The 14,584-nt window shown below is 38.8% G+C and overlaps 1 protein-coding gene across 1 annotated transcript; it reads left to right on the forward strand.

Moving 5' to 3' along the window:
• Positions 1-1,288: 1,288 nt before the first annotated feature.
• Positions 1,289-2,343, forward strand: LOC145999993 (uncharacterized). The gene has a single exon (XM_083137292.1). The coding sequence runs from the start codon at positions 1,456-1,458 to the stop codon at positions 2,152-2,154; it is 699 nt and encodes a 232-aa protein (XP_082993418.1). The 5' UTR covers positions 1,289-1,455; the 3' UTR covers positions 2,155-2,343.
• Positions 2,344-14,584: the final 12,241 nt, after the last annotated feature.

The raw sequence follows: 14,584 nt of genomic DNA on the forward strand, positions 1-14,584 counted from the left end.
CGAGGATGACTACCCTGTTTTGTTTAGTGTTTTGTAATTCTTGGAATCCCACATTCAGATTTGAACATCTTTTGACACTTTTCAGAAGCATTTTGAAAGCTTTGACTGATCTCTTCATCTGAAATCTCCCGAAGTTTCTGAAACGATTCTGTGACATATCTTGCATATGGAAGAGCAGAGCCTAATTGGTGATTGATGAGGTCTCTAAATACTTTGACAACTGTAGAGTAAAACTGAAAACCTTTTCACAGATAAAGATTGCAATTAAGAAAGTTCCCTTTTCAACTGCGGCTAGAACTGAAGAACTGAAGTCAGATTTCAGCTGATGTATCAGTACCCAGTGTGAAACTTAAAATATTTGCTGGGTGTTATTTTCAGAATCCACACTAAGTGCACAAAGAGAGAATTGTTCTATACCTGCTACATAAAGTGTCTCATGAGGAAGTACGCTGAATCTACCATAGTATTTTCAAAAAGATGAAATAAATTATTGGTGTTTCCGGAACCTCTGGATACGCCCTTGAAGTTTACTCGTCTGGATCGCCACTTATTTCTAGCCTTGAACAGAATGTGGAAGAATGGTTGAGAACCACACGGTCTCGAACGGAACGGGTTTGCAACACGACGGAAGAGGAATGTCAAGCTCATGCCTGGAAGCACAGATTCCTGGGAGTGTTCATCACAACTTTGTGTACGAAAGAATTTCTTGAAAAGCCCACTGACACAAATTAGAACAGCCTACAAGTTTTCTCTATTCGCTTGTTGAAAACAGGTTCGAAAAGTTTGACAGGTAGGCAGAAACGCTGGTAACTAGGTGTGTGTGAGGGACAGAATTCTTTGGGTCGGGACGGGATCAGGACGGGAAATTTTTTAAATCCCGACATTCGGGACGGGAAAATTTTGCACGGGAAATGTTCAAAATTTCCCGAAGCTCTGGAAATCTCGAATTCTACACGTCATTTTCACTTTAAGTGATTGTTTTTGCATTTCTGGAACAAAAACTAACCATTTCGATAAGTTCCAGTCGAGAATTAACGACTTTTTAAAATGACCATTTGGTATTTCCCGACTTTTCGGGACCCCGCACACCCCTACTGGTAACATTCTGTACTGTACATGGAAGCAAATGGTAGGTGAAATGACATGGAAAATGTTGATGTTTTGATATTCCTTGCATTATTGATTTATTTGGGTGTGCACGAGCGACTGTGCTAATAGTCAGAAGCCGCCACTGGAATAAACTAACAATTTAACTTAGCAACAATCGATAAATAGGTAACCAAGGAGAGTCATATTCACCGGCAAATCAATTATCCTTTAAATTGTACCAAGTATTTCCCAACCAGCTGAACAACATGCTATCCACAGCTAAAATTTGCATCAGCCATTGCCAGTTATAATTAGGCTATCGCCAGAACTAGGAATCTGTGACACCAAAGAAGAAGCAGAAGAAATATGGCTACGGCAGGAATCAATTACCGTCCAGTAGTCCAAACCGAGGAGGCAGACAAAGTCCATGTTTACTGGTTTCCTACCAATTACTCACAGTCGCACATCGCTGGTAGAAAGATAGAAAGCAATTCTTGCACTGTGGTAACTCTGCTGATGACCAATAAATGCAGGAATCTTAGTAGCATAGTGCAGGGTCACGATGATCAGTGTTTAAAAGATCATGTAACAACAGCTCTTGTTGAAAGCATCGTGCAAGGGGACGATATGTACAACAAATTACAGGAGAGAGGTGCACTTCGGTACGGTAATATGACAGTCCCAGAAGGCATTACAGCGTTAGAATTGAAGAAGCAGTCCATTACGGAATGGAGGAGCACAGTTTACTCATCTGGATCGTCACTTATTTCCAGCCTTGAACAGGGTGTGCAAGATTGGTATGAGCATCCTCTAACCTCCAAGAAACTGGAGCTGTTTGTTATTCTCGTAACTGAAAACAAAAGCGTTCTTTTCATTTTCCAGAAGGATCTTGACAGTATAATATTTGTAGATTCGCACGAACATCATGACAACGGAGCCGTGGTGGCTGTGGCTAGATTTAAACACTTGCACGAGCTCTGCCATTGGTATCTTGACCTAATGAGTCGCTGCTATGGAAGACAACCTGATACCTTCGAAGTTTGCTTTCTGTATTACAGGAATTAAGGCAAAGGTTCTGCAGGATTATTATTTTTATTCCCTTTTTGAGATATCCTTTTTTTAGAGTTGTGTACGTCTATGTATTGACTTTCACTATTTAAAACTATTTGGAAATAGTTATGTTTTATGTAGATAGTAAAATGAATATACTATTCTACTTTTGTTAGTTTCTAAAGTATTAAAATTCCATATACATCCAGTACAGTATCATTTCAGATATGTCTATCCTTTCACTATTAGTGAACATGCTCCGTGAAATATGTTTACTGCACTCAGGATTACGTGTATGAAGTGAAAAACAGTTTTTAGAAAGAATTTTCAGCAAAAAAGTAATGTACTCACAATACATTTCTACATCAAGATGTTTATCTATGCTTCGTTACAGCTTCGAAACAGGTTATATTTACAGTATCTTCTGGCTTCTTCAGACTTCGCACAAAAAGATATTTAAGTTAATCTGTAAACTTACATTTTCGTTTCTGCACTTCTTTTTTTAATATAACTCTAAAAGCACAACAGTAAAGCATTCTAAAGATCACGTGGACGCTACACGATTTCAAGTTCTAATGAATGTAGATATGAGTTCTAGTCCGAGATGACGCGAAGCGCGAGATGGGTTGTGCAGATTTCTGATAATTTTTGGACATACTACAATTTTTTGAGTAGTACTTGCATGAGAGCCCGCAGAAAATGTTCTAAGGGGTGATAAAATCGAAAAGCTGCATCCTTAGTAATCATAAGAAAGTAGTATATGTAAAGAAAGGAGATTTGAAATGAGTGGTAGACAATGAGAAAGAGGGAGATTTAGTGAAACCAGAAAGTGAGAGAGAAAGGCAAAAAAAGAGAAACGGAAGTGATAGGCAAAATAAAGGAAGACAAATAATGAAGCGAGACAGCACAGAAAAGCAGAGAGAAATGGCGAAATAGGTGAGCAAAGGAAAGAGAGAGAGAGAGAGAGAGAGAGAGGAATAAAGAAGCCAGTGAGAGTGTGAAAGAAAGAGAGAAATAGGAAAGCCTGAGGGAAAGTAAAGAATTTAAACAGGCAGAAAAAGAGAGAGAGAAGGGAGAGAATTAGTAGAATATCGATAAAGAGAAGGAATAAAGAAGAAACTGACCAAAATGCGAGGGAAAATATAGAAAAGAAATGGTCGAAGAGGAGAGGAAGTAACTAACGAATAGGTAAAAGTGAGAAATGGTCGATAGCTGGAAAGAAGATACAAGAACAGAATATATATATGGGAATACGAGCTAAGAAGGACATGAATCCAACTAAGATAAGCTACAGATTTTTAACTTTGATCGTAAACCATATAATTTATTAATTAATACAAGGTTGGATTAAAAGTAATTAATTATTGGGCCAAAGTGGCATTTCTAAAAAAAGGCTCAACTGGTGGACTCTACCATATCGACACAGATTTTAAAATTTGGCTAACAACAGTAAAAAAATATTAATTTATGTTATGTTTATTATTCTGATTTAATGATAGACGTGATACAGAAAACGTACAAACATAAAAAAAAAGCACACTGTAAGCGTTATTTTTTTAAAAAAAGGTAATGCAAATTTCCATAAGCAAACTTGAAATATTAATAAAATCGAATAATTTTTTAAAACTGAATTTGAAAATTCACGAGCCATGGTGACCAGGCGCCGTTTATTATATACGCATACAGTGGCTGCGATTAGAGGGGTTGTAGGGTGTAGTTTCCCCCACTTTATGTTACTTTTGCCCCCGTACTATGGTAAATTCTATGTATAAAGGGAAAGTAAACCGTTCTTGCTCCGGTACCCAGTTTTGGGACCTTGTCCTTGCAGTTATGATGCGTGTGTGTGTGTGGGGGTGTGTGTGTGTGTGTGTGTGTGTGTGTGTAAATTAAAATGTTCTTCCCCTCTGTTTCTGATCTCGATATATCGGTTGATATCTCCAGTGTTTGAGTATCGTTTTCAGCGATAATCGTTTCACAAGCGACACGGACGCACTTTCTATTACCTAAGAACAGGAATGTCCGGGGGAAATAAGAGCGTATGGTATATAACTAGAGCTAGGAATTTTAGGTGCTGCACCTTAAATTTTTTTGTGTGAAAATGGGTAAAAAAAAGTGACTCATCCCCAAAATAAGCATGTACTGAACTCTACTCATGGTGTTTCGGTTGCACCTTTTCGCACCTTTTTCCCAATCTCAGAACCTTTTTCACCTTTTTCACAATCTCAGAAGCTTTTGCACATTTCGCCCTTTTTGCATCTTTATCATTTTTTTTAAATACAACTCGCGCACTGTTTAACCCCACCCACATTCGAGTCACGGTTTCTTGGCACGCGATTCTTGTTTACCGCACAACAATGAATCGGCTTTCTTCAGTTCTTGGACGTTAATGTAGTAAGCGCGCGGACTTTAAACAGTGCCAACATTGACGCATTTCAATTGCTAGACGTTGTGCTCTTTTTGTCCTATGCTGTATTGTTTACGAATTGTTGTAGGAAAACTGTTTTGTTTTTGTTTCCTTCTCCAGTCTCAGCGAGCAAGGTAACTGCAGTCTGTGATCGATTGATCGATGCATCGGATTTGCTTGTTCACCATGCCAAAACATACAGTAAATGTTGGGAAACTGCAGGACATTGTTAAACAGTTAAGCGGTGACGGCATTCAGAGTGGTGGATCTGTTCTGAGGTGTGATGTGTGTGATATTTCTATTGCTGTAGATGACAAACACCAACGCACTCGGGTTGTGCAGCATCTACAAAGTAGGAAGCACGTCAGGAATAAAGAACTACGAGATGGTAAAGGTGGGAAGCGACAGCAATTCATTGGTGAGGCGCTTGCATCTTCGAGTTCCAGAAATACAAATGAATTTTTCAGTGAGACAGCAAAGACATTTATAGCATGTGGAATACCTCTTTCGAAACTTAACAATCCTGTCATGAAATCATATTTGCAAAAATATACTGGGAAGTCAGTTCCAGATGAGAGCACCTTAAGGAAATCTTACCTTCAACCTCCTTATGAAACTAAAATCTCGCAGATCAGGCAAATAGTAGCTGACCATCCAGTCTATTTCATACTAGATGAAACCACAGATAGGCAAAACAGGTACGTTTTGAACATTTTAGTAGCACCTCTCAATGGACATCAAGTGAAACCCATGCTATTAAAAACTTAATAATGCAAGTGTAATGCAAAGTTTCAATGATGCATGTGTTGTATTGTAGCCGGAGGGCGTAAAATATGATAGTGTGTGGTTAGTTCTTCAATGTTAGCTGAATTTTCTAATCTGAAGAATATGTATCCTAACTTAAAACATGTGACCTGCATTGTTCATGCGTTGCATCGAGTTTGTGAAGCTCTTAAAGATGAATATACATATGTGAACGAATTTGTTTCTAGCATTAAGAAAATACTGAAAAAGGCTCCTTCTAGAATACAGAAGTACGTAGAAATTACGAAACTTCCATTGCCACCCTCTTCCATCCTCACTAAATGGGGTACATGGTTAAAAGCTGCAATGTTTATTTGCAGTCATTTCCATACAATATCGAAATTTTTAGATGCTTTGCCTAGTGATTCCTCAGCTGTAGAAAAAGCCAAAAAACTTGCACTTAAACAGGAATTGCAAGATGAACTCTATATTGTACATGGCTTCTCTTTCCTTACTACTGCAATCACAAAACTGGAGGAGCAGTGTCCTGAAAAGGAAGCACAGTGGGCTGTTTTGATGGATGTGCAACGAGAGCTGCAAGGGGTCGGGAAAGAGAACAAAGTTTAGCCAAAAACTCTGATGTTCAAGAAGTCGCAACCAACAAGGATGTGGATTACCAGTTTAAAACAAAATACGCACCACTTGTATCTGCTTAGTGACCGCAGATGTAGCCTCACTCAGAAGAACATAGAAATTTTGAATGTAATCTATTTTAACAATTTTCTAGATGACTAATTCTAAGCAAGTAAGAAGAAGCATGTTTTCCTTTATGTCGCTTTCTAATGTATCAGAGAATTTTCTTTGCTTAGTTATTAAACGATTTAAAACCAGAGAATACTCTATGTGTTTATCCAGACAAGTTGAATCATATATGTATGCACTGCTCACAATAAATTTTACATCTAAAAATTATCACCTATTTTAGCACAAAAATTGGCACCTTTTTTGCACCTTTGTTGGCAAATTTTTGCACCTAAAATTCCTAGCTCTGTATATAACACTGACTGCCGGTCATGAACTCGGGTGATGCATGTATATTACATAACCCTGTAGAACTACAGATATTAGAACGGAACGATGAGTTAACCTGAAAGTTGCTATGTACGTGTGTGCATGCAAATCAAACAGGAAAGTTGACTTAATTTTATGCAAGAAACGGCAGCGATATTACTTCAACTTAACTGGTTCTACCATGATTACAGGCATACACTTCAATATCGACTTACACAATTTCAAGGGCAATAGTGTGAACGGTACGTAACTACGTCTGTTTGGAAAACAGTTTTTAGCTTGTACGGGGAACTTCCAAGTGAGAATCTACCCCTCACCTACATGAAAATATTGCGTCTAAATTAACATTACTTTACCGCATAAACTATCCATACATACCAAAAGGTTGATTGACTGATATACAGGAGTAGACGAAACAAAAACGAATCAGACGTCAGCCCATTTTCCTGAGCAGCCAGTTTTTTTTTCTCCTCAAATACAGGGGGGTAAGAAAGTCATGAATCCAATTAAGATAAAGCTACACATTTTGAAATGTGACCTTACATAAATAAAACATGTAATTTATTAATTAATATGAGATTGGATTAAAAATAATCAATTCTTGCGCCGGAGTGACCTTCTTAAAGAAGGCTCTACCGCTAACAGCATAAATAACTATGCAATACATTCTAATATATGACTGACACTACCATATCGCTGCAGGGTTTAAAATTCGGCTAACAACGCTGTAAGAATTTCTGATGGCATGTTTATTATGCTGACTTAAGATACACGTGATACAGAAAACACAAACATTAATAAAACACATACACTGTACTCGATATTTAAAAATCAAGGTAATGGAAATTTACGAGGGATACGACATGAAATCATAACCACAGAGAATAGCAAAATGGGTTTATTGACAAAAGTTACGTACACGTATAATCTACTTTTCAACATAATCACCAAGAAGATTCAAACATTTATTGTACCGACGTACCAGCTTTCCAATACCCTCTGCAAAGAAAAGTGCCGCCTGTCTGTTGAGCCAGGTCTGCCGAAGCTCAGCATTGGTGTGGAAGCACCGTCCTCCCAATCACTTCTTCATCACCCTGAAAATGTGGGAAGTCACGTTGTCAGGTCTAGGATGTAGGGAGGATGATCAAACACTTCCCAGTGGATTTGTTGAAGAAGGTCTTGTGTTGATGCAGCAACATGCGGTCGGACATTGTCATGAAGCAAGACAATGCCCGAAGACAGCATAGCTCTCCGGCACACAGCTCATTCGACGGTGAATTTCCGCTGTATTGTGCCCCTCTTCCTGTAGAAATCGTATCACACTACGTAACTCGCACTTGGCGGGAGAGTCGATTGTAGCAGACATCTTTACGCACCCGTCGCTCAGCTTCAACTGAAGCGTTGGCCTTGGCAGTAGTGGTGGTAGTGGCAGGGGGTACGCCAATCACGCTGCGGGACGCCCCGCTTCCTAGCGCTTCACGAGCCTCCTGGCGGCACCATCGGATGTTAAAACAAAAAAAAATAGCCCTCGTACATGAGTGAACGAGACCCCCCGGCCCTGTACAAAAATTTCTGGGACACCCTCACTATCGGTAAGTAACCACCCGTTGTCCACTACGATATGTAGAAAGGCATAAGCGCTAGAGCAGGGGTTCCCAAACTTTTTCGTTTCACGGCGCTCTTAGTGTTTCAAGATTTTTCCGCGGCGCCCAAGTCAGAATGTAGGCCTATCTAACACTTGCAACGCTCAGTTAGTGGTGCGGTTAGGTTGCTTGCATTAAGTCATTGCCTTGTAATCAAGGGGTCCCGGGTTCGATACCCGTTGGAGGCACAAGTGGTTCGGATACCACTTTAAACTGTAGGTCCAGTCCCGATTAGCCTTACTGTGCATAAAGTGGACTTAAAACACCAACTCAACTCAGCTTGCATTAAGTTAAAAATATTTCAAATTCAGAAACATTTTACATGTAAAAAGTACTAAATAAGTACATATTTGGAACAATTATATCATTTCAGTTAAAATATTGCAACTTTTCGCGGCGCCCCTGTAAGCCAGCCACGGCACCCACTATATGAACCACTGCGCTTGAGAAAGGATAGGGAGGGTTCCAATGCTGTCTTGAAGTTTCAAGAACCTAGTACACCCTCGCGCGGGAGGAGTGAGATTTCCACATAGTAGCGTTGAATCCAGCCAATTTCCTCGGGGCGGGGCGATGAGGGACATCAAACTTCACGGGGGAATGTCATCAGCTTCAAATTATAATACCAATGAAACAATACTAATATTTTTAAGTTGTCCCTTACATTTGATACATAATTATTAAATTAAGTGTAATTATGTTTCATTAACTATCATTTTAAGAATGAGATTATGAGAATCAGAAAATAATAATATAGGATGCAATAATTTACATTTAAATCAAGGCATCTAGGATTTCTACAGCATATCTGTGGATGACGTCAGCAATGAACCTTACTGTAGGTCCTCATCCGTCTCAGCAGTTTACGCCTTCACACAAGCTTGAAGCGTATCCTCCATCATATTTCTCATTTTAGCAGTTAACAAAAGGGATAATAATTTAAATTCGTTTATTATTTTGACTTTTAATTATTACGAGGGCTGAATCAGTGTTTATTACAACGAGAAGAACAGAAATAGTACGTTCTGGGTTAAATCAAAGTGAATGATAGAAACCAAAGTGAACACGGTTGCAAAATTTCTTAGCTATTGTCCTAATGCTCTTCCAAATTGCTGAAATTTTCTGGAGGGACTTTTTAATTTCCGGGGGGAAATGGCCACCTCGTGAATTCGTCACTGCCACTCAGAACAGTGGAAAATTTTTACCGAGAGCAGGCAAAGAACATAATGCTGGATAGGTAATTTACTTTTCTCTCTGTTTCGCATGTTAACGTTATGTAACTCATATATTCACCGTAACTTGACGTTAATAATATCTAATGTACAGGTATGTTAAAATAAGTAGTGGTTGCGCAATTTTGCTATCTAAGCAGCAGTCTCTACTGCTCAATGTTCTCGCTTTGAGTCTTCAGAGAAGAGTCCATTACGAAACACGCGAGTCGCATTATTGTCATCCCAATTGTATTCCAAGGTCGCTCTCTCTTTCCTTTTTTTGCTTAAGTTTGAAGCGTTGCTCAGTCTTTCTTTCCTAACGACTTTAATGACTATTTCCACATCATCTTCTTTCTATCGCTTCCTGAGATAGGTTTTTGTATGCTTCTAATTCTTAACGTGTAGTTGCGTCAACGCCCGCCAGGAGGCAGTTCTCACAAAATGGCATTAGTTTCTTGAATAAAAAAATCAGTGATAATCTCTTTTGCTATTAACCAAAAGTGGCAGAGAAGCGAAGTAAAATAATCCAAATCAATCACTTGATTAGTAATAACCTCATCAAACCCCGACAGTCATTTAGAAAGCTCGTATTTAGGAGTACTTCTGGGCAAAAAGAAAGATTAGATTAGTTTCATTTTTTTTTTTAGATTTACCATGTAATTATTCCCAAGACAAGGTAGTCCATATTTAGACCTACCCAGCAGCTCATATTTTATCCAATTAAATGGGAAAGAATTTACGGCAGCTGTTACTATTGAAAGCTACTTAGTAAATAATGCAAGCGTAAGCTAATACGAGCTCACAATATCAAAAGTTGTTGTAGATTTAACGGATTTTTGTGCAGAGAATAAAATATACACACCTGCAGAAATTTGAAAGGCGACAAAAGAGGCATGTCATATAAAGAACCATTACTTCCCCATCTACTTCTCCAAGTGGAATTCACCATGGAAGAGCAGCACGTGTAAGGAAGCTAAAACACACGTGTTGGAGTTTCATGTTAACTTCCAGGAAAATAAGGGTCGAGTAACACCTTGTATGTTTCCTTCTCCCTTACCTCTGCTCTGCCAGGTATAAATTTATCTGGTACATATTCCTACTATGTTGTCTTGGGGGGGGGACAAGAGCTTTGAATGACGCCCTCCGAGACTGGTTCTCTAGCCTACTCCTCGCTATGGGTCTGCTCTTATTCTTTCCGAAAATATTAAAAAGAGTTAAATATCAGCCTGATCCGATCTGTCAAAATGTAATTGGTCAATTTCATGATAAAAAGTAATTGCAATTACGTCGACGATGATGAGTAGGACGACAAACTTTAGAAGATTCGAACCCAGGATCTCTGGTTCAGGAGAACGCTCTACCCATCCCTGCATTATGAAGGCCTGAATCTAAAATTTAATACATTTTCAATGCAAAACAAAAACTCTGCTGAAAACAGTACTCTTTGATATAAAATTCATTTTCTTAATTGGTGTTGCTACTAGTTAACTATGTATTTCTAGCGAAAGTATTTACTTTTAAAAAATTCTGATCTATGTGTAAGAATTATTGACTACCAGTAAATGTTCTTCACTGGATAGAATAATTAATTATGATTTATGTCTTAAGATTGTCTCTGAATTATTCAGGGTAATGCCCCCCACCACGCCAACGACTCCAGTGCAATGCCAACAATATATTCAAAAATAAAATTCGATATAATAAATTATAAGCATGATCCCTCCCCCCCCCCCCACGTCTACTTACTATGCAACTTATTGGGTGGGAAAGCCTGGATTATATTTCTTAGATAGTGCAAGTTAAAGTAAGTGCAATTCCATAAGTTTTAAATGTTATAATTTCTTTTTACTCCATTATTTAAACTTCCTACTATTGGCTAATAAATCATTGTTTGGATCAAAATACATTTTTATTTGAAGAAATGGTACACCAAAACCAGATAGTCTGGCGCCGCCTCTCCTTCTAAACACACAGCTTTTCTTATTTAACCCTCCGCCCTGTTCAGAAAAAATATGTGCCTAGTTCCTCACTTCTTCTTCATTCCTTTTCCTATCAATTTCTCCAGTTTTCTATCTCATTTTCTTCTTTAGTGTGTGTGTGTCTCTCTCTCTCTCTTTCTTTCTTTATTTATATATATCTCTCTCTATCTTTCTTTTCCCCTCTCTCTGTTTCTTGCGTGTCCCTTTCTCTCTGCCTCTCTATCGCTTCTATATTTCCTTCTCTTTCTCTCTCTCTCTCTCTCTCTCTCTCTCTCTCTCTCTCTCTCTCTCTCTGTCTGCCTATTTCGCATCTTAATTTATCGGTCTTTTTCTGTCCTTTGCTACTTTATTTCTCATTTTTCTTCTCTCTCTCTCTCTCTCTCTCTTTGTACGTTATTTAATGTTCTTCCTTTCTCTTATTCTCTACTGCTACTTTAATATCAACACCTCTCTCTTCCTCCCCTTAAAACGCTTCTGTCTTCTGATGAGAGGTATATTTTTTCTGACTACATATGCTGATTTGCAAACGTGTCGTCTAATGTGTTTCTTTTATTTTCTTCCCTCTGCTCGAATGTCATCGCGCTTGAACGAGAAATGCAACAACGAATAAACAATTCAATAACATTTTTAAGCGCAATACTTTGTGCGGTGGCCGTGAGGTCTCGTTCGAAACTTGGCATTATATTTGAAAATTCTACCTAAACATGCAGATTTTATCTGATTCTTTATAGATACATCACATATTTTATACGTAGTAATTACGATGAAAATTCAATCTATTTGTGGCAACTGTAAACCTGTGCGGTGTGGCTACATACTTTCATGGCAAAATCAACATTTTCCGACGGTTTGTAGCGTCGAAACGAGGCGTCAGTTGTTTGCCTTAATGGTCTCTGCATGCTGTGAGAATTTGAGCTGTTTGGTTCTTGTCTTAAGCCGACTTTATGCACAGATAGGCTAATCGGGACTGGACCCACAGTTGAAAGTGGGATCACAACCACCATGTGCCTCCACCGGGTATCGAACCCGGTACGAGGCGACGACGTTTCCACTACTGTTGAAGATGTGTGCTGTTTATGTTGTTACACTAACTCGAGACGAGACCGAGAACGAGACATTTACAATTCGAGACGAGACTAAAACTCTGTCTGCTCTGGTGTCCTCTAGTCTCAATACCATCCCTAGAACAGACAGAGAACCTTTTTCAATATCTGTCTGACATTTTAAATGAATATCTTGTGAAGCAGGGAACTTACAAGCATAAAAACTTTTTGTAGTTTATAAAACTTTTCTCTGTTTTTCTAGTGCAGACAACTATCCTCATTGCTATTTTCCGTACCACTTCAGTAGACTTAGTAATTTCTTAATCTCAAATGACGTCAGAGAGAGCTGGATAGTTGCCAGGGTCATCCTATCAAGAGATATACTCCTTACAAAATAACGGTACTCTAATCCTAGATAAGCAGTGAACTTCTAACCTCTGTTCCGATAGGGTACCATGAAAATGTGCCGGATTTTAGTGATAAAGAACGAAATACAGGGTGCGTCTGAAATCTCGCTAATGAGCTAATGATATCTGAATGGGTAATAAATTGTAATGTCAAATAATTCAAACGCATGCGATAAGTAACAGGGTTTGTTTTGAAAATATCTGATGCCCTAATAGAGGGACAAGCCTACATCAAACATTTGATTTGATATAATTTTTGTTATTTAGAGTTGCTTTTCTTCCACTCTTGGCTATTGGCGACGATGAGGATGAGTAATGACATGATGACATTGATGAAAGGACACTCACAAAGAACAACCATGCCTGGCCGGGATTCGAATCCGGAATCCTTGTCGTCATAGTACGCTGTGCAAACCACTACACCATAGTAGTCGGCATCAAACATGTTTAATAGGAGGTACGTAGACAACTACTTATCTTTTGATTTCAAGAAATTTTGTAAGTAACATTTTTTGATATGGGTGAGCGGCAAAGAACTGACTTCTTTGACAATAGTTTAATAATAACAACCCGAAGCGTAACAGCCCTTGAAGGCCAGGGCCTACCTTCTGACTGCCGGTCTCACTCCCACATGCCTCAGCAGAAGTGGGCGATTCTTCAACCAGTTACGGAGCGAAGTATGGTCAGCACGACGTACCCCGAGTCGTTGTTGTAGGTTTTCCATGACCGGGTTACGCTATTCATTCGTAGCTTCCTACTCCAATTCTCTCATGATGGTAGGTAGCCACCGGTCACATACACTTGCCGAAATCTTAGGAGAAAAGGTGCTAACCCTTTCCCCAGGAGACTCAAACTAGCGCGCTTCCCTAGACCGCACGCCCACGGTGCGGAATTTCGATTTGTTTAAATCCCCACAAATTCCATTCGAAAGTCCTTGACCAAACCAAAAGAATGTTTTCTACAAAAGCTGTTTGAAATTAAGAGACCTATCAGATGAGGCATCATCACTCACTAACTTTACCATCTGACATTTTCGAGGAAGCCCACAGTGAGGCACCACTTGTCCAATGCATTTTGGTAAATTGGAGTTGGCAGAATCTACGATTATTATTAATTCAGATGTTTCAAACTGACGCTGTAATTCTCTACAGATCATCAACCGCCCCAAGTGAGGTGCGTAAAACCAACAAACTAGAATGGTTATGCATTTCAGTCTGCATAGAATGAAAAACGGTTGTGCTTGGAACAATAATAATAAATTGCTAATAAAAATAATAGATTACTGCTACTTCACAATAATTATAATGATTATTTTCCTATCAAGTTTTATGTCGACTAACCGGCCTCCATACAAAAAATTGTGGCGACGTCCATTGGCGCATTTAACGGAGGGCACTACCATCCCCAAAAGAGCCATGATACGTGATTACGTCGTTATATCCCAACGATCAAAATAAATCGAGCAATATAAAACAGAAACGTACAATAATATAATTTTCCAAACTACCAAAGAGAAATTTTAACATACATGTTTTATCTGGTACTGGGTCTATTTGAAACTGAGAAATGTGCCGTCACTGAAAATCGAATCCAGGACATCTTGATTGCGAGTTGATGGTGACTATTAATACGCACCAGCAAAGTCAATGACTGCGATATCACTTGCCCACCCCCCACGCAAAACCGATTAATAGTTCCCGTTGTAAATCGAGTCTCTTAATTTTACCCTGCAGTTCTAGTGCGTTAGATTTTTACACATGAAAATAACTAACGAGAATCCCAGAACATTTTTTATATGCAAGAAAAATCTAATAAATGAAATAATGGAGGATGTCGATCCAAGTCGGACCCAACCCCCTAAATTGGATCCTCGTGTATTTTTTCTCAAGTAAGTGTAGCAGAGTAGTAATGATTGTTAATTAGTAATAATAATAATAATCATTTGC

This window comes from Lepisma saccharinum, chromosome 16 (assembly GCF_977018435.1).
Source record: "Lepisma saccharinum chromosome 16, izLepSacc3.1, whole genome shotgun sequence".
NCBI lineage: Eukaryota > Metazoa > Arthropoda > Insecta > Zygentoma > Lepismatidae > Lepisma > Lepisma saccharinum.